Source organism: Nelusetta ayraudi, unplaced genomic scaffold (genome assembly GCF_046127955.1).
Source record: "Nelusetta ayraudi isolate G7.1 ecotype Tasmania unplaced genomic scaffold, CSIRO-AGI_Nayr_v1 ptg000070l, whole genome shotgun sequence".
Taxonomy (NCBI): Eukaryota; Metazoa; Chordata; class Actinopteri; order Tetraodontiformes; family Monacanthidae; genus Nelusetta; species Nelusetta ayraudi.
This window is the reverse complement of record NW_027466120.1, coordinates 5,218,278-5,243,345: the sequence shown is the minus strand read 5'-3', so window position 1 is coordinate 5,243,345 and position 25,068 is coordinate 5,218,278. Positions and strand designations below refer to the sequence as shown.

The window sequence follows — 25,068 nt, the reverse complement described above, 5'->3', positions numbered from 1 at the left end:
GAAAGATTGAGACAAATGTTTTAGCGGTGCCTACCTGTTTGTATTTCTTGTAACAACGTTGTATAACAGCGGCAGCTACTTCCTGTTGCTCTCTGAGAGGCCGTCCCTGTTGGAGAGTAGAGTGGGATAGATCAGAGGTCACCCACGACCTGCATTTTAACACAAGGGTGTCAAGCGGCTCTGTCAAGCGTCCTGGAGGTCCCTCTGGTGGCTGGAGGTCCAGCCTGAGTGAACTGGCCTCCCCATGTAAAATGAAGAGGAGGTGAACTGTTGAGTGACAGAGAGTCCAGTATCAGCTGGAAGAGAGGCATAGCAGGTGACTGTAAAGGACAGCAAACATTTTATCTCATTGAAACTGACTGCATGAAGCTGGGGGTGGGGAGCGATTCATGGGATCGGGCAGGGCGGAAGGGCTGGTGGTGGGAAGCTATTTGAAAAAAAATCCAAAACAAAAACATAAACCAGAAACAGGCAGTAGCAGGCTCCATACAAGAAACTAAGAGACTGTGCTTGGAAAGTGTGTCGGATCAGAGGATACAGGGGAGTGCAGCTGATCCTCTGAGCAAGGCCATGCTCTGCTCAAAGCACCTTCCCATGCTGAAACCACAGGGGCATTTTCTCCAATATAGTATTGTGTTTATGTCATGATGTGAGCAGAAAAAACAGGAGCAGGACAGAGGTAGAGATAAAAATGTTAACAGTATTCAGCATGATCGGACAGAAACCGTCCCCGCACATTTCCAGACAACAAGCTCTAAATGAACCTCACTCTTTAAAACTCCATATGACCACACCGACGTCAAACTCTGTAATCGCTTCAAACCAAAACCAAAGACCCCAGTACCAGTCACTGCACTCTGCGGGACAGCTGAGCGCTGGTCCTGTACCTTGTACTTGCGGAAGGCAGTTTGGACGAGGCGCGCGGCCTCGTACAGCTCTCTCTGCTCTGGGTCCGACAGAGTCAGCTGGGCCAGGTCTCGCTCCACCTTGCTGTTGGACGCATTGATGAACTCGCTCCAGTCAGCGGGGGAGGGGAGCGTGGAGCCTTCTCGGAGTGGAGACCCTCCAGGACTGAGGGTGGGGTTGGAAGATGGGGTCAGGGGCTCATTATACAAAGATCTAAAGAAACGAGAAGATGATATATTTAAAAAAAAAAAAGTTTGCCCCACCTTTCACACAAGCCTACTTTAAACTGATTAGAAACTATAAAAGGAGGATGTCACAAGATTTGCTGTTCCTCAAAATCACCAAAGTTAGTCAAGTGATTTCCGCATCAATCAAACAGTGTAGACCTTTATCAAAATTGTTTTTCTTAATTAAGAAATGATATTCTGGCAAACAACCAGCATATGTTGAATTATACTTTTCTAAGTGAGGCAACAAATACACAGCCATGCCTGTATTTCATAATACCAGCTTCTTTATAACTTGCAGAATTTTTTTTAATGCCTAATTGATCGATTCCATAATTTCACCCCACAAACTGAAACACGAAAACTCACCTGTTTTTTTTTTAATCACACTGTGCAGTTTAACAGGCTCTGATTAATCATACATCCCATGTTGAACATGCAAATACATTCTTCTTCCTGCCGTCTGTGCTAAATAATTTAACAGAAGTTCTGGAATAACAAATGAAGTATAATAAACAAATAAACAACTGCAGGAACACACTTAATAAATATTAGACCTGTCTATAGTGTCGGGTGTGTTTCCTGCTCTGCTGGCTCCCTACCTAAGGTGTATGATGCTCGGCAGCTGCTCCACGTCCCCAAGGTAGTTTGCCAGCCAGTTCATTGTGTTGCTGACTCCTGACGTGTCTGATGGCACAGAGTCTGCAGGGGTGAAGTTCTCCCTTTTGATTCTCTCGGGCGTCGCTTCGATGATGTGCTCCGCCAGCGTCATCATGTTCACCTGTATATTGGGGGAGGACACAAACAAACCCATTCTGCAAGTGAGGAAAAATGTTGCTCATGTTTGCCACTTGAAAAAGCGGTTTAGTGTCGTGCATAAGCTTCGCGCGCAGGTCTAATCGTTCGGCTGCGTGGCCACGCAAGTGTGCAATAATGATGAGAGGGACACCGTGGGAGGCTGTAATTTGTAATCTACCTCCGTTAGTTGGATTGAGATGGATGGCAGAAAAATCCTTTGGCAATGCAAGTGGATCAATAAAGAGAGTTTATTATGCAGTGACGGCCATCAGCCAAGTGCCAGGTTGGCCTGGTGTGTGCCGCCTACTCAGTGCAGAAGGCGTATATAAAAGCAGTGGCATGATTTTTTTTACTTTCAATTTTAATTTCTTAGAACAAACAAACAAACGCCTGTTTCACTGGTGACAATATTCCCACTGCAACGGTTTTCTGAAAACCGAGAACTGTAGAACATTACTGTGTAATTTTAAGTGGCACACGTCGCATTCATTCATTTTTTAACGCAAGTTTTACAATAGACAGTCTGTAAAAGACATTTGATATTGTGCGTCCACACATCAAAGCTGTGGAACATGCTCCATTCAGGACCAAGTGCGTCGTGCAAATCAAAGTCCCTGTGGCAGGTGTTTAAATCAACAGCACTGCGGGTTTGGAAACTTCCATCTGCTGAACTAATGCCAAGTTCTGCGCATTTAGCTGACTGAGTCGCGTCGCTCTTTTATCATTCTCACCTGCAGGTCATCCATCTGTGTGAGGCAGTCCTGGTTCTCCAGATCCTCCCTGTAGGACAAGAGCTCCGCGTCGGCCATTTCTCTGTCGGCCATCACCAGCATGCCTAGCTGCTCCCGCTGACGTAACCGGCTGACCAGCTTCTCCTTCCCGAGGCCGCTGCTTCCACCGACTCCCAGCGATTTCCTCCCCAAGCTGTTGCCGGAGAAGCTCTCTCTGGAGGTCCATCTGGTTGCCCCTGCGCTGCCTCCTGTGGACAGGCTCTTGTCTGGACTCAAGCCCTCTGAGGACAAGCTCTTTGGGCTAGAAGACAGCTTGTGGAGCTGTTGCTGCTCCAGGCTCAGAGGGACGGACATGGCCTTGTCAGGCCGAGACTGAACCCGTTCCGGATTGGGTTTATGCTTTTTGGCCAGTGGGAGGTCTCTCTGGCCCTCGCTGCTGTAGTAGTTGGAGGGTTCCGACCTCGGCCGTCTCAAGTCTGTGCAAACAAGACAGGGAACACTTCAATGTTTCCACCATTTGAAACGGTTTTGCCGATAAGTTAGCAAAAAATTATGACACATATGACTTGAGCTTAAGGCGGAGGTAAGACAAGTGCACTCGCCTGGATTGAGACTTGTGGTGCTGGATGTGGTTGTTGTGGAGGATGGTCCCCCTTTTTTGCCACTGGGTGTGACCACACTGTTGTTTGGCCAGCTGACCATCCAGCTGTCTGTAGTCGGGGCGTCGGGGGCCGGGGAGAAGGACATGTGTGATGTGGGTGGCAAAGGGGCCGGCGGCTGCTGCTCTTCCCTTTGTAGCTGTTCCAGGCATTCAGCTAATTTTGTATGTCCGCGAGATCGGGCAATTGAAAGCGGCAAGCGCCCTAGAGAATCTGGGATGGCCAGGGCACGCCTGTCCCATTTGTAGAGGACCACTGCTGCCTCTAGGTGGCCCAGTGCACAAGCCCACATCTGGAGGGAAAACAGTCGGGAGTAGGCGACAAGGAAAGAAGAAAAGTCACTGAGTTTTAAAACATTGGGATTTGAAGCACAAAACAAGTTTGTTGACCTGAAGGCAACACAATTAATGATTTGATTTATTTTAATCGGGTTAAGGAAGTTAAGGAAGCTCACCAGAGGAGTGCAGGAGAAATGATCCACATTGAGAGGATCCACTTCTAACTCCAAATCAATACTATCAGCGTGTTTTGTGCTGGATAACAGAGAGAGAAGGAGGAAAAAAATTAGCACCTTAAAGCTACTTAGTGTGGTCCAATTGTGAAAAAACAAAGAGCAATTATGCACGACATGGAGGTTTTTGCACTCACCGCCACTTGATGAGAGTCTGGATGAGGGTGGCATAGCCTTGGCCTGCAGCCAGGTGAAGGAGCGTCATGCCTCTGAAGGTCTTGGAGTGGATTAAATGTTTGGACTTGGCCCAGCAAGCTCTGCTCATCATCTTCTCACAGACCACCACCACTCGGCTCTCGAAGGAGCTGCTCGGCTGCAACTGGCCCGACACCACCTCATGCACACATAGGATGAGTTCATACATTAGTTGACGTCCGTTCAGCCTTCGCAGTAGTAACAGAAAATTTTCAGATATATGTTGTCTGACAAGTACATAATGTACCACCAGACAATTATTCTGTGTGCGTTCAACTCTTCTTACCTGTGACTGACTGTTGGTTCCCCCACCAGCTCCTCCTCCGCCGCCGCCGCCGCCTCCCCCTCCTCCTGCTCCTCCACCAGCGCCGCCACTCCCTGCGCTGCTTGGCTGCTGGTGGCTGGCCATCTCCGCCATCCTCCTCTCCATCTGCTCCAAGCGCTCCAGGATAGACATTCTGAACTGGTTATCTGGGCAAACAGTGGGCATACAAGGGAAGCAAGCACACGTCACCACGCAAGAAACATCCAGAATGCAAAAGAATGGCAAAAAAGGTCTGCCTCAGCTGTTCACAATGTTCTGTAAACAAGCCAAACAAGATTTACATTTCACATTGTGAGCTTTACCAAACGTTTTGCTCCTTGTGCGGCTTGAAGGCGCTTTGACATACTGACGCTAACATTATGACACGATACAATGAAACAAATATTTGCAAATGATTGAAAAATAAAATCTGTTACTCTGAGATTGTCCTTGTCTGACTGATATTCCACATCCTTCCTCCCAACTGTAACAAACCCCCAAACCCCCACCCTTAATCTCCCCTTAATGTGAGACCAACAATAACATTAATCATTTCACTTCATCAAAACAATTTGCTTGACTATAATAACCTTCAAAGGCAATCAATCACCCACTAATGGCTGCCATCGCTAAGCTCCTGCTGCCATTTTTTCTGTCCCACTCAACTGCAGCACCAGCAGGCTAATAAGAGCTGAACGACTGGCTGACGAGGGAGAGCATGTTAAATGCATCCACCCTTTCACAAAGGGCTCCGGACATGGCTGGGGAAGCACGCTGCTGAAGGTCCTCACAAGCTGATTAAGTATAGGCTATTATGGCAAGGAGTCCCTGCCCACCAGCTTCTCATCAGCAGGACTAAAAGCTGGACATTATTAAAGCAATCGCATCTTGCACCAATTAGGAACATTTAGAAAAGGGACTCTTGCCAAGCATAAAGATGTAGTAAACATTCTGAACTGTTGACTTGTTGGTGTAGAGGTTGCGCTAAGGTTTCTGCCTCGTAACAAGGGAGACACTTTTCGGTGTGGGAAATACACAACACGATGCGTTATTCAATATTTAGGTAAGAGACGAGAGGAGCCAGTGACCTTTATGAACAGTCAATAAACATTTAATGAATGAAAGAATTTATGATGGGAGATGTGAACTGTGATAAAAGGGTTCAAATAAATGTGGCATAAAATCTACTCGGTTGGAGATATCACAGTGTTCGGGTCATTAAATTAATTAACGGTGCTCTCCAAATGTTTCGACGACACGAGCATATAATAGCGTGATGTTTTACCATAAAGCAGCATGATGTGTTTTTTTTTCATCTTGATATGATGGTTTCAAAGCTCATTTTCATGATTCACTGGAAGAACCCCCCCGCTCTTGACACAGCAGGGTCAGCTGACCTGGTACGGGACTTGCAGAACTTTGGTTGCCAATCCAGCACCTTCTTGTAAGATCTACTAAAACACTGTGGTTGCCTGCCCGGCACCCTTTTGCAAGAACACGCCTATCAAGTCTGTACAGGTACTGTCTACATATCATTCATTTCAGCTGGGCTCTCTGTTTCAATGGCAGTGGCATCATTCTCCTCTTTACAAGTAAAAGAAGTGTGACAATTGTTATGAAACTATCATGTCAAGGTCGAGAGTCACTCTTCCTTAATTGGGGTGACAGTTTTTTTCACCCCATTTTTTCCAAGTACAGTGTATTGACTGATGAAGAAACAGTTTCCATCAAAGATTGATAGAATCAACCTTTGTTTTCTCTTTAGGTATCGACTGTTACAAACCCAGAGTACGTTAACATCAGCACCACATTTGGGACTGAATTCAACCCTGAAACTGATACATGAAATATTTCAGTCATATCACCCACCTCTGGAGAAGATGTAGGTGGAAAATTAAGCAGACTTTGAAAAGAAAAGGTTACCACCAACTCATTTTAGAAAAATCACCCACTGTGCAGTTTCAACCTGACAAGTGTAAGACTTTAAGAGCTGATCTGTGTTGAGCTCTGAGACACAGAGTAGCTTTACACACATAGGCAGACGCGCACGCATACAGATGCAGGCGCACACTGTATGCTGTATACAGACAATGGAATGGGATGGGCACGGAGAGCCCACTGCAGTAGGGAGCATAGCTGACTGCATTAGCATTCCCCATTTAGCCACTATGAGGCCGTTTCTGTGGCAACCTGCTGCTGAGTGGTAACTAGGCGACAGGAAGATGGCTGTGTGTGTATGGTCTGCCTGCGTGCTATTGGCTTATTGATGAAGGGGAGGAGAAGGACTCCAAAAGAAAAAAAAAATGGAGAGAGAAAGGCAAACAATGAAAAAATGGAGTCCATAAATCATCCAGTGTGCTCGTTTTTGTTCGGCTTGACATTAGAGGTAAAGACCTTAATGACTCTGAGCGGGACTTCACAGCATGACCTGGTGACATTTGAGCCCTGCGTATGCTGATCGTTACATCCCAGGGCTCCGTGAAAGGGCTGATATCGCAGTCAATCGTAAGGCGTCGTGAAAAAAAAAAAAAAAAGGCGTCAACTAAATGCTGCCATTGCAGAGGAAAAACAAAATGTCACCGCAAATTAAATCACTGCCCCCACCGGGTACATGCTGCCGTGTGAATAATTTACTCGGAGGACAACAGTGAGATCTTTGCCTTCGATCCCCCTGAGCACGCTGTCAGATCAACAGATTGCTCTCTCGTCAAGCGGCAGGGTCTGCCGTGCAAACCTCTCCTTGCCGACCAACAGCCAAGGTAAAGAGCGAGAGTCTGTTCGGGGCTAAACGCACGTCTACGGAGGAGACTCAGTGGGGTGACTCCAGTTCCATAGGGGGTGGGAGGGGAGCGGGGGGGCACATAGACAGAAATGGCGGGAGCGAGAGAGAGAGAGAGAGAGAGAGAGAGAGAGCGAAAGAGAGAGGGAGAGAGGGAGAGAGAGAGAGGGGGGGGTAGTTAGCGGTAGGCTGACATGTCTTTGTTCAGACCCAGTGCTGCAGTGTGCTGCAGTGCAGATGATGTCATCTCCACCTGCTGCCTGCTGCTCCAAATGCGATGCACGTCCACTGCAGAGGGAGGATGGGGGTTGAGAAGAGTGGGAGGGGCGAGGGTAGTGGTGGTGGGGGCTTGGGGGGTTGGGGGGTTTGGGGGCGGAGACGGGGAAGGTGAGCGGCTGCACCGAGCGGTGACAACGTGGTGACGTCGGTCGCATCCTCCCACTTGCTGGTTTACTCCCTTGTGACGGCACGTAACAGCCGACGTGGTCACTCGCATTCGCAATCACATTTAGAGCAGACTGTGACAAGCTATTTCAATAAAAAAACCAAAAAAAAAACAGCCGAGGCAGTGCGGCACTCGAGAGCACTCCCAATGAGTGAGTGTCGATTGGTGGATCCGACCGTCGATGTACGGCAGTCGTGACGAAGCGAAACCAAAGAGTTGCGATCGGTTAATCTACTTCCTTTTGCAGCGTTTTCTCAACGCTCCCACTTGAACATGACGTGTTAAAAAAACAGCAGAAGCAGGAGAGAGCGCACCTGAAAGTTAGTGCACACCGATTGCAGTGCCTTGTTACATTTCTCCTGCTTCCATTTGCCTGAACTTATCTCGCTTCCTGGACGATGCTGTGGAGTGTTGGAGGAGTTATCCAGCAGGATTCATCTTAATGAGAGCGGCTAACAGAATTAAGAGAAAGTTTCTGCACACTCGATTACGCAACAATGGCAGAGTGCTCTTTAATGCACGCTGGATGGGCCGCTCAATAATAACTTGTCTCCTCTTACAACTGAGAGGGAAAACCTTTCACCCTTTTGAATAAAACCCAGAGAGGATGGGAAAATACCACTGCTTAGGTGTTTTAATGAAGTCTCCCTGGCTCAAACACCACTAGACACTATAACGGTCTATAACATTTATAGTTGACAACTAAAATAGGCAATTTTGCCACTTGTCTTGGGGCCAAAACTTGCAAGAATAGATACTTGGTGCCTTGTTGACAAATCAAAATAACTCTGGCTCAGGGCCAGGTTAATGTTTAACAAAGTTCTAATCTGGCATGCAAAGTCAGTGGAGGTCTTATGCATACTTCAACGTCCATGTATTTGAGTGGCTGTACTACCGCCTCCTACAAATGCCACTGGTGTCCTCTGAGAGATGTGCTTATGTGGTTTTACCCAACATGCCATCACGAGCCTGCCCCATGTGAGACAGGTTGATAAACTGGCCGATAAGGGAAGGAAGGACGGTGGGAGCGAGAGCAGCCTGGAGGAAGGATCCAGCAGGAGAGATCGCACATGAAGGGAGAGCGGGCGCAAAGTAAGATGAGAGGTCAGGAGAAGGGGTTACTGATATAGTGAACCGGGTGTGGGTGGACATCTTCAGTCCTCACTTCTGAACCTCTGGTCGGGTTCGTGCCAATCAAGTTTGCTACTGTCCCTCATTATCTCTCTGCAGCCAGTCATCTTGTCACATGTGAACCAGCAGGGGGAGCGGAGGGCAGCTGCCCCCCCCGGGTCTCTGAGGGAGCTGACTGACAGGGGCTGGTATTTGTAGCTATGCTGGGTAAGGGGCCAGGCCATGTGGGGGCAGCTCTGGCAAATGGAACGCACAGCTGTCCACCGATTAAAAGACAGATTTACTTTGAGACTGTGTAATGACCGGTCATGATTCCTTTCCCTCTGTTAAATTTTGTCCTTTATTCCCCCCAATTAACAGAGTGATAGGAATGAAATTGTCCAAAGAATTTTAAATAATAGAGTTATCATGGCTGAGAATTCCTCACGGAATGTCGTCTTTTGCTTTGCAACTGCTTTGGGACTTATCCTGTTCAGGGTCATTGGGGTTGGGTTTGGAGGGTTGGGGGGGCAGAGGGAGGTTACACCTTTGGCAGGTTGTCAATCAATCACAAGGCTAACACACACACACACACACACACACACACACACACACACACACACACACACACACACACACACACACACACGTTTCCCAAAATCCCAAAACCTTCGCCTCAAGTCTCTTCACATCCTCACTTTAAACCTTCACCATAAAATTTAATAAGCTGTTAGGACTGGCCAGAGTTGCCTCACATGTGATGATGGTCCTCTTAACCCTAAGCACGCACACATGCACGCTCACAGGCATGCACGCACACAAACACACACGCATGCACGCAATTTTGTGAACTTGCACACAAAGACTTAAATTCAAAATAGCTATTATTGTTATCATTGAGATTTTATGTCCACATCCACAATTACAGCCAACCAGATCCCTGCATCATGAGATGTTATTCCAGAGGAAACCAATATGTGGGAAGTACATTAATCGTCATTTGTAAATGTCTCTGCGCTGTTTCTACAAAGACGCAACCACCTGCATCACTTCCGACAAAAGCCACTGTGCTTCAGTGATACCTTTCTCTTTGCCACAAGGGTGAAATGGCTCTTAACCCGCTGGCTTTTGTCCAGCTTTCCAGGTCAATATCACTACGGTCTGAATACTGAATAGACGAACTGGGTCAAACTGAAGGTAAAATGCCAAGAGCGTTGGGAGTTACTGTCACCCACTATCACGCTAATAGAGTAATAACATATTGCCTTCTTGTCTTGGAGTGAAAGGTAGTTTGACTTTCTAATAGATGTTTAATTGAAACAGTAATGACAAATCATTAGTTTCCACTGTGCACAAACAACTATATGCAATGTGACACATATGCTGCAGAGAGGAATGCAAATGAGAGATGACTGAATTTTTTTTTCCAGAGATGAATCAGTCTGATATAAAACACTAAGGCCCAGGAGACAGATGTCTCCAAAAGCTTTCCAATAATAGCAAGACAACACAACAGGGCTAAATACATTCTCAGAAGTCTGAGTAGACTTAATCTCCAAGTATTTGGCAGTAATATTTGGTTGGGTAATATAATTCATATTATATTGTAATATTAAGTTGCATTTCAATCATTTGTCACATAGGAATTCTGTATTGTGATTGGAGTAGATCTCTGATCTGGAGACCTTACAATCCTGATCTTTCAAATAAATTGACATAGTTGACATTACATAACGACACTGCATGAATAACATATATTGAGTAACATAAAAAAAAATGCAAACATGCCATGACATCGGCACTTTTTCTTAATGTTAGCTGCCTAGCTAACAATATAAAAACAGAACGTAGCCTTAGTCGTTGTAATCAGTCCATAACAAATAACTTAACACATATGAACAGTATAGAACTTACACCACAGCACATAGATACAAAACTAAATATAACAGTATAAATGACAAACTTTGCCTTGGAATGTATTCACTACAATAAAATAATTAAAATATAGTTTAGCAGAATGAAGGCACTCTGATTATCATCTTGATAATATATATCTGAAAAAAATCTACAGTGAAACAATTAGACCAATGTTGGTGGCAGTGAAGCCATTGAATAAAAACACATACTGAGTCACTGTACCAGGCAGCAATGATGCGCTCTGGGCTGTCTCTTTACTGCTGCTATCTCTTTAAAAGATTCTGTGTGGGGTGATCCATCACCTGCAAGCATTCACCTCACTGCTGCATTTACCGGGTTACCACTATCACTATTACTACTGCTACTCCTCCTCCTCCTACTACTACTGCTACCGGTACCATCTCTGTTGTTACAAACATTGACGCAACTACAGTGTCAGCAACTACCGATATCTTATAGCTTACATGAAAAAAAATTGCTTGAGGAGTTAGGGTATTTTGTCATTCAGCACCACATTGTGTAAATCAGTGACCATAACAAACATGCTTGTGAGCGTCTTGCAAAATGGCAATGGAAATGGCAATACTGTAGAAAAAAACTGACAATACACTCATGCATATCCAGGATGCCTGCACCAGAATTTATTTAAACATATTATGGAGGGAAAGGAAGTCTTGCTTAAGTGATACTAACGACATTAAACACACAAGAGCAAACTGCTCCCAATAATTCATGGTGACATTTGTGTGCAAACACCAATATTCTTCCCCAGTGCTGGCATTTGTAAAACCCATTATGTGCCTGACAAGGATGCTTGATATCACTCCAGCACATGCAACGGATGTGTAAAAAGATTTTCTGTGGTATCTTTAACAGTTCTTCCAAGGGGTTTTGTCAATTCGTCTATTTGAGTAAACTTTACAGATTCCATCTGAGCAACAGGTAGATTAAATTTACACCACCCCTATCTAAAATAGGTGGGCAATCGGCAAAGTTTGCAGTCTTAATCTTAATTGGGGTTTAATGAGAAGTCGCTGTTCGCAGATGCATGGTGCTGAAACGCTCTGCGCCAGGACACAAACACACGTGCGGCGAGGTAGCAACGTGCAATCACGATTTGCGCCTGTGTAAAAGCATGTGTGAGACCATGCTGCCGCTGGTGCCAGCCCGTAAATGCGCCACGATCCTGGAACAACTGTAGATATGAGGCGGACCGCACGCTGGCCCCGATGACCCGAACAGCACTCAGGGATGCGACAATCCTCTAATGCAGCACGCAACTCCTGTACTTCGAACCAACACGTGAACCAGCTCTTAACAGGCGGAGATTTAAGGACACTTCGTGAGACACATCCCGCAGAGAACGCGGATTAAGACTGGGTGTCTTTAAATGTGCAAAAACTTGATGAATCATGAGCTACATGCAAACTTTTCAAAGCAATTTTTTTTTTTTTTTAACAGAAACACTCCTAAAATAAAGTGTTTTCAATCGCTCCCGATTGCATTTCAACATGTCCAAGAGCCATCAGTGAGTCGGTACTCGGATGGTTTCACCGGCAACTCTCTGTTTTTCTGCATTGAGGCAGAGTCGCATGGAACACTTGCAGAAAGCATGTGGTCATAAAGCGAGGAGGCGAATTACTATGTTTTTTTGTACCCCCCAACCCCCTTCCACACACACACACACACACACACACACACACACACACACACACACACACACACACACACACACACACACACACCAAAGACGCTAAGGCACATATATAGCTGGACTGTATGGTGACATCTACCTTGCAGAATGTTCGAGGAAACGCGTTTGTCTACTTCAACTTGGTCTGACACAGACACACAGACACACACACACACCCACACACCCACACACACGTACACGAGAAAAGCGCATGGAGCAACACGAAGCCAGCGCGAACACAACACAAGCACAAACAGCGGCAGCAGCCACAGAGGTGCACACTTCTGACCTTCTATTTTATTTTCCATCGGTCGGGTTCCACCTCAAAAGGCGAGGGAAAAAAAAAACAAAACAGCGCGTCTTTTGTCTTTTAAGAAGCGCAGGTGTCATTCACTGGCATCCTGACTCGGAGGAGTCCAAACAAAGCCGCATCTCACTCAAAAGTGCCGCTTTTACGGAGTTCTTTATTTTCTTTTGCAGGAACAATCTTGATTGCCGCACGTTCTCACGCGGACGGACAAAAAGAATCACAAGAAAAACACATATATCCTTGCTGAAGACCGAGTCCCCCGGTCTCAACAGAGCACTCGTCAACAATAGAACAAAGTGAGCGGAGAGATAGCGACCGGAGGAGGGGAGCGCACAGGAGAGACAGGGAGAGGAAGACCGCTCACTACTCCTCTTCCTCTAATAGCCCCCCTCCTCTCTTCCTCTTCTTCTTCACTTGTTTCACCTCACACACACACGCGCGCGCACGCCCCCCCCCCGCGGTGTTTCGAGCGGTCGCTGCCCTCGCAGCCTGCAGTAAAATGACAAACGCCGCTTCAAGGGGGTGGAGGGAGTCTCGTGCGCACGTGCCGCCGGTAAACAGACGCCCTATCCCTCGCGCCGCCGAGGCTGCTCGAGCTCACCCGCACCTTCTCCTCCGCATGATCTGATCTAGCGTCAGAAGAGCGAGCGAGCGGGAGGGAAGGAAGGAGGGTTGGGGGGTTACGAGACACAGTCTGGTGTGATCGACGGTTCTGATTCGGAAGCCGTCAAGACGACTGGTTCCCTCCGTCCTCCGAGCCCCGCCGCTCCGCTGCCATCTCCCCACTACATCCTTGCAGTGTTTTTTTTTCCTTCCCTTCTTCCCCCAACCACGTTTAACCACGTTGACCCAAACACGCCCCGCTCCTCCGCTCCTGCGCTTTGTGCGCACAGGTTCTGCCGATCGGCACTCAGACAGTCAGCACTGTCAACGCGCTCCCCCCCGCGCCCCTGACTTGAACGCCAGCAGGCACAAGAGAGCCGGCAAGGAAAGAGTAGGGTCGTGGGGATAGATCGAGAGGTAGGGGGGGAGGGAGGGGGGGTTCATTCAACCGAACCGCATCCCCGTGGCCGTGCGGTCATGGGTTCGGGGGCTGCGGGACTTTCTTGGGGCGGACGAAGAGCGCTCTGCGGCTCTCCGACAGCATTTTCCCCGTCCTGCCCATGGCTCCGTACCTGCAGTGCTGCAGAGAAAAGCGCCCCTTCCCCCACTCTGCATTATGACAAATCAAGGCAGGCAGGCAGGCAGGCAAGGCAGACAAGGCAGGCAGGCAGGCAGGCAGCTGTGCCATTAGCACATCATAGCACTGCAAGGTTTTCTTTTCTTTGTTGTTGTTGATGTTGTTGTTGTTTTTATCCGTGGGTGAACAAACTCACAAAGCTGCGTATGGCACTGCTAAGGACACGCACACCGACACACAGTAAACACTGTGAGGAGGAAATAACATATGCCGCTTTGAGAGGTGGCTGGTAGCAAGGGTTAAGTCACGACTGGTTACTACCCTGAGCATACTTGTTGTTTTGGTAAGGGGCGGGGGTCGTCGCTCTGCCTATCTATCACGATTGCGCGAACTGTGCGGCGCTGCTTGTTCCAACACTGTGGGTGTAATGGCTGTAATAACTAAAAACACGCCCAAGTGATTACATCCTGGCCTACTTCTGAAGTTGGATGGTCCAGATATCAAAATGGGAATTTAATGGGCCAGTGAGTAAACAATTGCAAAGTGTGTGCTTTTAGCAAATTAGGTTTTGAAACAGCCCCTCTGTTAAAAAAAATCTTTTGCAGGAAAATAATACTTTAATGGTCCCATAGTGCATGATGTACAGCGAAATTTGCTCCCTGCATTTGAGCAGTGAGCAGCTTCAGTGTCCTGCCAAGGGACCAGTGCATTTACAGTGCTGTCACAACTGTATATCTGCAGCAGAGAGTGGCGTGCCATTGTTTTTTCAGTGATGTAGATTGTGTTAATTTAAACTCTGGAGTGCCAAACACAATGGTGCAGCTTGAGTTTGTATATGCTACCTTGGTCTGTGCACTGTCCACAGTCCACCACAGTCCACCACAGCTTTATTCGATTAGCCCATTTTCTGTCAACTCTCCAAACTTTGCTGGAAACTTGAATAATTTCCCCTTAATGTCAATTAGTTCAACACCTTCAATACCTCAGGACTTGTCCCTCCAACACAAAAGCCTTAATGGTCAGAACGGTCCCATCATATGTATGCTGCAGATACATAATCCATAAAATGACTTTTACTTTCCCCCTTTGCAAATCTCATTCTATCCCTTCTTCTTTTCTCCCTGCGCCACCATCCGTCTCTTTGTTCGTGTCTCTCTGCTGTTGCATCTTTTGTCCGCGTCTTCTCTTTGTGCATTGCTGCCTGTCCGATGTTCAAGATGTCCGCCTCCTTGCAGGTCTTCATGGGTGAAAGGAGGTCAGGCGGCTGAGGTTCTTCTGTCCGACAAACAAATCTCTCCTGGAGCCGACTAACTCAGCTGATATGCAGTATAAATGCTATGCGGGCCGTCAAATATCTCCACCATTTGTAGATATTGTGCCATTTTTGCGTCTATCTATTTATTTGTGCTCTTGGTAAACAGATCCCTCGTATCGCTTTGCAGATTAATAAAGTCCCTCGAGATCAAGTCTTACTGATGCATAAGCTAAGTGACTTGACTCCACTAATGGCTGTGTCAACAGCTGAATCGTTTTGTGCACAAGAGATTAAAAAAAAAACAAAAAAACAAAAAACAAAACGGCAGAAATTAAAACAAAATTTCACACACGAAAAAAATCCTGATGCAATCAGGTGCAAGACTGCAGCCCTAAAACAGCGAGGCGCGGCAGACAAGAGGTTAACCTCAGTAGGATAATAGAGAGGGCTGTGTTTTCCCTGAGACAGTCGGCTCCTCCTAAAACTGGTTCTGTGAATGGGCCAGTAAGGCAGTAGGGTGTGAATGGCGGAAGGATCCACCGGTACTGCCGTGTACGGGAGCCGCCAGCTCTCAATTACTCATTCCCACTCCCTCAAGGGCCGTCTGCAATGCAGCTGTCCTGTGAGCCTGTGCTTCGCCGTGCCCTACTTTATCCTGTCAATGCTCAAGCACTGCAGCAATGCTTCCATTGCAGCACGCACACACTCAAACCACACACACACACACACACACGTGCGCGCCATACAATGACTCACGTCCTCTGCACGTTTTGGCGAATCGTTGATATGATGACTTACAGATTCATTAGAAATTAATACAATACATACATTTCCAGCTCCTTGAGTCAAAATTCCATAAAAATTAAAGAAAAAAAATGTCTGTCTAAATGCAAAGGATCAGACAGAACAAACCAAACACTTTATACAAATAAAAACAAATGCACAGCACTGCGGTAAAACACAATACCCTCTTCTTGAAAAGCTTATTGTGCCAGTAAAAGGATCAGACAATGAAGTTCCATTACAATAAAACTGCAAGCTGCAGAGTGGAAAGTGTGAATTTGCCCAACACAGCAAATTTAAATATAAAGCATAAACTCCGTGGAGAGGCCTACCGTCCAATGAGAGCCAGTCGTGCTGAGAAGATGGCAGTGAGGGAAGAGCGCGGGCCTTGTACTCAAACACCACTGAGTTGGAGATGATCTGGTTGCTGACTGCCACTTGGAGCGTCACCAGACCTGTGTCGTGAGCTGAAAATGGACAGTAACACAAGGAAATGAGTGATTTTAAAATAGATATCATTTTCGATTGCATCGAATCATTTGCGAGTCTGTTCCATGTGCAATGATCATCGTAAACAAAAATGCAATCTACTGTAGAAATTACAGATGGTTGCTATTCTTATAGAATGCGGTCTGCGGTGCACCTAATTCACAAATTGGAAAATAGGCATCTTCTTTCTTTGCGGATCATGCTAAAACAAGTAAAAAAAAATTCTAACTGAAAAATGATGGGGATAAATTAAAGGATTCAGATTTAATACATAATTACCGGTGAGGGGATGTCTTGATAGTTTTATTAATAAGCTTCTAATGCTTAAGTTGGCAAAAAAGCCAACACGGTTTTCTTTTTTTTTACCTTTTTCATATTTTATTAGGACAGGGAAGACTGTGCTGAAGGACATGAACAAATAATGACGAACAAACTGTTGTAAGACTGCAAAGAAGATGACTACAGCCTTGATAGCGCTTGCTAATTATTATGATTTTTTTCAAATGGAAAGCACTGCAACCAAACCCAAATTAAGAGGAGACGTTTTAATCACTGAATGCGTACAAGCAACGGTGCTGCTGCCAAGACAAATCAAAGACTGATCGCTTTGTTGAGGAGTCTTCACGCACAACCTCCGAAAGGCTTCCAAGAGTTAAGACAGAACATAATAAAAGCTAAATAGTGATAATGACCAAGCCCAAAAAAAATCCCAATCTCCTTTTCACTTGTGAGTAACTGTATCATTGATTCATCCAAGGTAAAATGAATTTTCAATCTAAAATTATGTTTTAATCTAAAAAAACGGTGTCGTCTGTCAGTAACTGGGATATTTTGTATTCCTAAATTCCTGCCTGCAGAACCTTTTTTGTTTACTATTTGGGAAAAAAGGAACACACACTTTCCAAGCAGTGTTCAAAGCAGGAGTCAATGATTGATATCTGACTTAAGGAAAGCTCTGGATTGCAGCCCGGCCAGTATGGCTCCAGCACTGTTTTTCCCCGAGGCCACGCAGTACGTGGCTTGGTAGTCCTGCAGGAATAATGAGGGACACCCTGAGAACGGTGTCATCTGGGTGGCAGCATATGTTGTTCCCAAGCATCACAGATGTGCCAGTTAGCCGCGCCATTCTTCCTAACACACCCCCATGCCACCGCAGATGCTGCGATTGATCCTTGTGCTAAATACAATCTGGATAGTACTTTTTCTCTTGAAAGCCCTGAAGGACACAATGACTGAGTGTAAACTCATCACACTGAAGGACAACCTTTCCATCCCTGACAAAACTTGGGCTCAGAATAGTCTACAGGGTTATCTGGATGTTACTGGAGTAACTTGCATATGCAAATGAAGCCTTGAAGCGTAAATAGTTAAATCCCCAACTTCCTCTGTGCGTTCGTTAATTGCTGAAAACATGTTAATGTTAAACTGGACAAGTTGTGACCTAATTCACCATAGTATGAAAAAATACGTTAAATTATGAGTCAAAGTTGTTTTCAACGCATAGCCAGAGCTACATTCCAGACATAACTGCTGGGTGGAACAATTTCCAAAACTTACCTTTAGTGCTGCTACTCTCATCGACCAAAGCAATATGTTTGTTGAGACAAAGAAAACATCTGATCATGCAGGAATTTTCAGATGGATAGCAATGATGCATTTTTATTTGAGACAAAAGCCAAGTAGCTATGGCAGTGTCTGAGGTGGCACTGTCTCACTCGGTCCAGTGGTTTACTACAGAAAGCAGTTTTGAGCATTTGCCTCAGATGTCATAACGCTGCATAATTCTGCATTATTATTTGTTAGTGTGGTATATATGGAGGTCACAACTTGTCCACAAAGGCATTTTGGAGTCGTTTGATTGTGTGTCAGATGAGCTTTGAGGGAGGGAGACCCGCTGAGCAGCTGGCGTCTCTGCCCCTCTGCTCTCAAAACAACAGCACTGACAATTGAAGGGAATGCACATAGTCGTATATGACTGTAAGGATTATGGCAAGAGGCGAATTTGCCTAAATGTTGAACGATAACTTCAAAAAGTGTGTGTGTGCCTTGTTTGGATGATTCCTTCTCGTGAGAGTGCTGTGGGCTGTGTGCTTGTCAGACCTCTCTGAGGTGAACGTAAATCATTTACAGTAGGGTGAAAAGAAGTTAACATACTTGAATGATTCATTGGCTGTGTTTCTATGTCTATTATAGCATTAAACAGCATTCCAGGTAAACAGACTTTCGCTGACAGTCACACAAGGCTTCATTTTATGTTAATAGTTTGTTTCATTTCACTGCTGGTTGCACTTGCAAAATTTGACAGCCCCATAATTTTTTTTTTTTTTTAATCGATTTGGAAATTCATTATGATCCACTGCATTTTACGTCAAGATTCTGTCGGTCTTCATAAAGTCAGAGAGCTCTGAGAACTTTGTAAACAATAGTATTGTGTGCGAATGCAATTTGGTCTTACCTGGGCAGTAGCAACGCAGCACCCCTGGTTGGATGAGGGAGGCTGGAACTGAGATCTGGTCAAACAGGCAGCTGTAGTTTGAGCTCGCTTCTTGCCACGGTCCAGTTATAAGCACCTTAACTCCACCCTAAAACAGCAAAGACAGAAAAATGTCATACCAAATCAGGTATCGGCGTACCTAGTTTCAATAGTTGCAACGCAGTGCCATCTAGTGTACAAAGATGAGAATGACACCAAGAAGAGCTATCAAACTCCAAAGAGTGACCTCTGCTGCCATCGCGCGGAAAATTGTATTACTGCGGGTTTTATTTTCAAAACGTAAATACAGATTTTCCACAATATTACTTTACCACCCCCAAGAGGTCAGCGGTGGGTATTGCAGCAAAAGAAACTAGGAAATTGTCAAAAAATGATTTAAACTGTAACCAAAAGTCATATATTTTGTGGATTGTCTACAAATAAAAATATGTTTGTGAATGGCTATAGTTAAGTGAGGATTGACAGTCCAACATAGATTTCAAGAGTAAAAATAATGTTGGAAAATAGACATATCTCCTAAATTTGCACAATATCCAAATTACTTGCATTATTACACTAATAACAACATATTTTAAACATGAAACAGTGATATTTTGTGAGTAATGCAGACGGGATAAGATACTAGAAAAATGTCTAGTATTTAAAAAAACTCTTCTTTACCAGTATATTTGGGAGCCTTTGCGATATTTAGTAAGTACAATTGTTGCAATATAGTATTGGTCATATTTGTATTGGACAAAGTATTCTGCATTAGATATATAGTATTCTAATAAATAAATATAATAAATAAAATGTGGCTATTTAAAACATTCACTTAAACCAATTCACTTAATAAATGAATTAAATTAATAATATATATATATGTCTATATATATATATATATATATATTACACACACACACACACACACACACACACACACACACACACACACACACATATATATATATATATTAAGACTTGTCATTTTACTTTTTTCTAATAAAAAGCAAAGGGAGTTCAACTTCCCATTCAAGTCTTATAACTTTGTAAGTTGTTAAATTGAAACCTTACAGGCAAAAACCTCAGCAATCTACCTCTTTATACAGTAAGACACTAAACATCAAAAATAGAGATCGTAAAGACAGAAAGAGTCTAGAATCCTGACACTCACCTCAGGGTAGGACCACTCAGGAGAGTAGTCAGTGACCATGAAGAGTCGGCCGGTAGCCTGGAGCATCCCCATCCCCTGGGCAACAGCTGCAGAGACCACCTCAGCTACATTCATGTAGGACAAAGATCCAGTCTCTCCAGCGCTCCCACTGGCACCAGCACCCCCGCTCAGGGACTGGGGGCTGCAGCAGGGCTGGAGGCAAAGCTCCGATGGGTTGTAACCAGAACCCCTGGCCACTCCGTCATCCTGACCCTGCTGGGCAGGTCCACCTGCTGCATTCTGGCTATCAGAGCTATGGGACGAGACGAGCTGGTGAGCATACAGAGCCCCTCCAGCTGACATGGTGGATCCACTGCCGTCCACAGAGATGAAGTCATTAATAAGATCGGAGAACTGGTTCCCAAAAGAGATGTCAAAGTGATCCAGACTGATCTCCATGGCCGTCGCCCCGGTTCCACCATTAGTGGCAGACCCGGCCAAGCCTTGGTGGCTTCCGACCGCGTTATAGAGTCCCTGGACCATGCTCGCGCCCTGGAGGAGAGGCTGCAGCTGCTGCTGCTGCTGGGAGCGGTTGCTGTCGTCGGCGTTGCCGTTTCCGTTGTGAAGAGCCGTCCCTTCCCCTCCGCCCACAGCGCCCCCTCTGCCGCCATCTGAGGCCTGCTGCAAGTAGTGCTCGGCGGGTCCTACCTCTCCATTCCCAGCCCTGCAGGCCTGAATGTGATCTCCCGGCTTCAGCAGGTTCTCGGCTCCATTTTCGGTAACCCCGGACGGAACAGAGCTCATGCTGCCCGACTGCTCCAGACCCACCACCTCCTCATGCTCGGTGGCCTGTCCGGGAAAGGTCCCCTGGTACTGCAGCAGCTGGAGGGAGCCCGTCTGCCCGGGCCCCTCAGGGGGCGAGCCTCCGTTACAGTTGGCCCTGTGTTGGCTCTGGTGTGCCGGGTGGTGGTGATGGAGGTGGCCGTTGCTGCCGGGGGAGTCCGTCTTCACCACCTGCATCGCCATGTAAGCGCCAGAGTCGTGGGAGTTGTGCTCCATCAAGTATGTTTTCTGGCCGATGCCGGCTCTTCCCTGCTGCACCTGGCCAGTCTGCGAGGCATCCTGGAGGAAGAAGTTGGGCGAGTGGTTCTGATGTTGCATGTGAGGGCTCGACATGGTCTGACCGAAGCTCACTGCCGTAGCACCAGAGGTGTAGTCCTGCTTGGCATCAATAGCACTGAAATCCATCTGCTCCAGGGTGGTGCTAGGACTCAGACCGCCACCAGAGGGAAGCAGAGAGCCGGTTGGGGTCAGAGAGAGGTTGCCTTGTCCCGAACCACCACCGGAGGACACAGACACCCCGCTGCCGCAGTTAACTACTGCCCCCACCTGGTAGCCACTCTCCTTGGCCAGCTGCTGCTCAAAGGACGTGTCTTCCGTCTTGATGTTCTTCACCAAAGCTGCGCTGAAGGTGTAGCTGCTGTCGGACATGGTGGGGGAGCGCTGCAGAGCGCCGTTGGTGCAGCCGTTGCCCCCGGAGCAGGACGAGGCCGAGGAGGAGTTGCCCTCTGTTTTCATAGCGCTGCCTCCATAGGTCTGACCCTGTTTGGGGTTGTTCAGGAAGCAGTCGGGGTCAAAGTTCATATTTGTCTCCGGTATCTTGATGGCTCCGGAGTCCAGACTGCTGGAGAGCACCAGCTCCTCGGACACCCCCGCTGCGGAGAGAATGGACAGGCTGTCCCCCGCCGCCGGCGTCCCGGCCTCCCCGACTCCTCCTCCGCCAGGGAACGCAAACTTGTGTCGATCGGAGGTGACGGACAGCACCATGGCCTGTGAGGTGGCGTCCGCGCCCATCAGGTGGCTGTTGGGACCCGCCGTCGGAGACATGCTGTAGACGGGGTCTCCGGTGACCTCGGACATAAAGACACTCTGGGACAAGCCAGACATCACGGAGGCCACGTGGCCCATCCCCGTCACCACGGGACTGTCGGCCATATCCGGGTCACTGTTGAGGCCGCTGCTGATGGACACGGGCGAGTTCTGCGTGGTGTCGGGGACTTCAACCTGGTTGGTGGACGACACCTCCGTGCTGTTCTGGTGCAGCAGCGTGGGCTTGTGGACTTTGCCGTTGCGCTTCTCTCGGGCGCCGCCCCCGCCGGTCCCGCCCCCGCCGCCCTTGCCTCCACCATGGCCGCTGTGCTCGTTCTTCCCCTCCGACACGTCGTTGTTTTGCACTTCGGAGTGAGCGCCGCCGTAGCCTCCAGAGCGGGGATCCACCTTAGGGGAGATGATGCGATGTTTGGCGCTGTTGCATTTGTGGTGCACACTGCTCCCTGCACCTACATTCACACAAAAGAGAGCAAAGAGGATTGTGGATTTAAAAGGATGTTTTAAAGACGTCATCATCGGGTATTTTGCACTGTTCAAGAAATATGTTGTCTCTCTTAAAAAACAAAACAAACATTTTTTGAAATTAAGTTTTTTGAGGCCATTTGCCATAACAACACCCCTTTAAGAAAACTGCCTGAGTCATTTTTGTAATAGTTTTTCAGAAAACACATACAAAAAAAATCATCACGAGTAGATGACTTTGGGCAAGAAAAATAAATGTTCTCGTCAAAAAATAAAAAATTTAAACTTGGATGCTCATTTTAATTATATAACTCAGGCTTACTTACTTGCTGCACTAACAACAAAGCCAAAGAGGGCCAACTCCAGGACTATATAAACAGTTCACACAGGGTGCAAAAACAGCCAGCAGTCTGCTGTTTCTACCACAATGTACATTTGAACCCAGCTGAAGATGACGTCTGCTAAGACACTAAACAATAAATGGTTTTGTAGTGGTAAAACCCTGGTAAGCTTAAAAGAGGGAAGCGGAAACATTCAAACTCAAACACTTTCAGCTAAGGACTCACATATGGGGACGTATTTGATCACATACAGGTATGAACAAGAAAAATGTTTTCCAGGTTATGGTACCTTTAAATAATCAGTGAAGATATGGATGAACTGCTTATTTTTGTGTCTGTCAGCTGCAGAAGATGATTGGAGGTGGCAAAAAAAAATATTTAAAGTGTATTTTGCGCAGTTTCTGACAAGTTTTGCATACTGTTACCTTGATCACAGTAAATACTTGAGGTTATTCCGGAAAGAAAAGCTCTCTTTGACACTCTTGTATGACTCCCTTTGTAAAATTCCTTGTGTAACTTGTTTGATTGACAAGTATAACAATGATGAGCAGTTGGACAATTTTAGATATGCCACTCTGACACAGCCAATAAGTCAACAGCAGTAAGGCACCATAAACATCAAACTGAATGTCAATATAAATCAGTGACAACGGGACTTGCCAACTTTTAGTATCTACCATAAAACAAGGCAGAAATACACCTTTATGGGCATTTTATGTTTCCCTGGCCAAAGATTGGAGTGCGGAGTTGCGACTCCATCCCACCCTCTCGCCTTACCCAAGGTGCCAGTGCAGAGGCAGTTGTGAGTCCGGGGAGGTGGCTTTGTTTGGTGGCTGTCCAGAATCTGCTGCACTAGCTGCTCCACTGAGAAGCCAGAGCTGCTGTTCCCATTGCTGCAAGTCCACTTGATGCCATGAACTGCCGGGAGAGAGGAGGAGGAGGAGGAGGAGGAGGAGGAGACAGAGATGTCAGCCAGCTCAACAGACCACCAGACACGCCAACCCCCCCCCCCACCCCACCTTCTGCTCTCCCTGTCTGTCTGCCATTATACCTCGTGCTGCCCACTGGAGCCCTCTATGAATGTCAAAGTCACCACCGTAAAGAAGAGAAATTAACACTTTTGTTATTTTCCTGGGACCAAACAAACACTGGCTGGTCCCATGGTGAAATAGTTCACCAGTTTTATGCATAATGGTCTTATTTCACCTCTCACTAGAAGAGAGCCTTTGCTTTCATCATATCAAAATCATGCTCCCTCCTTTTCTGGCCCATTTTCCCTTCAAACCACCTCCTCTGTGAGTGCTGATGAAGGTGAAGACGTGGCCAGTCCTTCACCCTTCACCCTTCAACCTTGGCCTGACCTGCGACTCACTCTGACCGGGAAGCCTCTTGAGAGAAACACCACTTAGCTGCTATTGCAACTGCATGCTGGACCTGCGCCCTGCACCAGGGAATAAAACAGTGGCTTTCTCTTGTACAGCTCTGCTCTCCGCCTCAGTCACACCTCTCCTGGAACTCCTAATACCTTTCACTGCTCCACTTGCCACCCAGCAACCACTTTTGATGAGACAGATAGCAATTTTAGCGGCTGTAAGGCGGCAGTAGGCATCTCTGAGTGCCACAGTGCTTGTGCTTTCAACCGGGAAAAAAGGTAATATTTCACAAGTGAAGCATATTTAGGCTATCAAACAAAATCAAGCCTACTTGCGAGTTCCCCACGCCTCAGCGCCTTTTGCAGTTACATATGCAAGGGAGAGTCACGGCGAAAAAAAAAAAAAAGAGAGGTGCGAGTGGTTTGAAGCATGTATGAAACTGTCTGTTTGCTTATGAGATAAAGGGAAGTGCATACAGTGAGTGAGAGGGAGAGCAGCGCAGATTAAAGACGCCGGGAAACATGACTGCATGACTGTGATAAGGATCTAACTCGAAAGCCTCCAGATCCTTTGGCAGATTACGGGCTGGCCACCAGCAGATGTCAGCAGAAATGCTGTGATCACGCCGAGATCACACGCTCCGCAGACAGCTCACTGTGGCAGGTTATGGGAACATAAATAAGAATCGTTTTGATCTAATATGAAGTCAGATTTATTCAGCAATTAGGACAGGGTGACTGGGCTGGAAAAAAAAGAGAGGCTTCTGACACCGAATGTGAAGGGGAGAGTTTAATCGGATGTCTTTATAATCACTGAACAAATTACAGCGACTGTCTGAAGATCCCATTAGACAGCGTCGCTCCAGTCACCATTCAGCCCCCCTGACAATGTGCAGCAGAACAACAGTACAAATAAGGGGACGCTTGCATTACTTACGCGGCTATAATAGGGCCACGGGCGGGCGAGGAGCGCCGCTGTGTATCGCTCTCGCCGGTGGGAAGCATCACACCTGGCCGATCACACTCAGACGGGTGCTGACGCAATGGGATTAGTGGCCTGATGCGACGGCTTCATGTCTTAAAGG

General features: G+C 46.7%; 1 protein-coding gene across 8 annotated transcripts in view; it reads right to left on the bottom strand.

Annotated features, from left to right (window-relative positions):
• camta1a (calmodulin binding transcription activator 1a) overlaps nucleotides 1–25,068 on the bottom strand; it is a 285,492-nt gene that overhangs the window by 5,984 nt on the left and 254,440 nt on the right. For 5 of the 8 annotated variants that reach the window (XM_076041854.1, XM_076041849.1, XM_076041850.1 and 2 more), the window contains 12 exons: nucleotides 23,389–23,529; nucleotides 19,940–22,257; nucleotides 18,748–18,874; nucleotides 16,136–16,270; nucleotides 4,314–4,498; nucleotides 3,970–4,166; nucleotides 3,776–3,854; nucleotides 3,265–3,613; nucleotides 2,663–3,138; nucleotides 1,736–1,914; nucleotides 888–1,119; nucleotides 35–106 (listed from right to left, as the gene is read on the bottom strand). In XM_076041854.1, the coding sequence (XP_075897969.1) occupies nucleotides 35–106; nucleotides 888–1,119; nucleotides 1,736–1,914; nucleotides 2,663–3,138; nucleotides 3,265–3,613; nucleotides 3,776–3,854; nucleotides 3,970–4,166; nucleotides 4,314–4,498; nucleotides 16,136–16,270; nucleotides 18,748–18,874; nucleotides 19,940–22,257; nucleotides 23,389–23,529 (4,490 nt within the window). The remainder of the gene's footprint in view (nucleotides 1–34; nucleotides 107–887; nucleotides 1,120–1,735; nucleotides 1,915–2,662; nucleotides 3,139–3,264; nucleotides 3,614–3,775; nucleotides 3,855–3,969; nucleotides 4,167–4,313; nucleotides 4,499–16,135; nucleotides 16,271–18,747; nucleotides 18,875–19,939; nucleotides 22,258–23,388; nucleotides 23,530–25,068) is intronic. The other 3 variants (XM_076041855.1, XM_076041857.1, XM_076041856.1) reach the window with 2 other exon arrangements.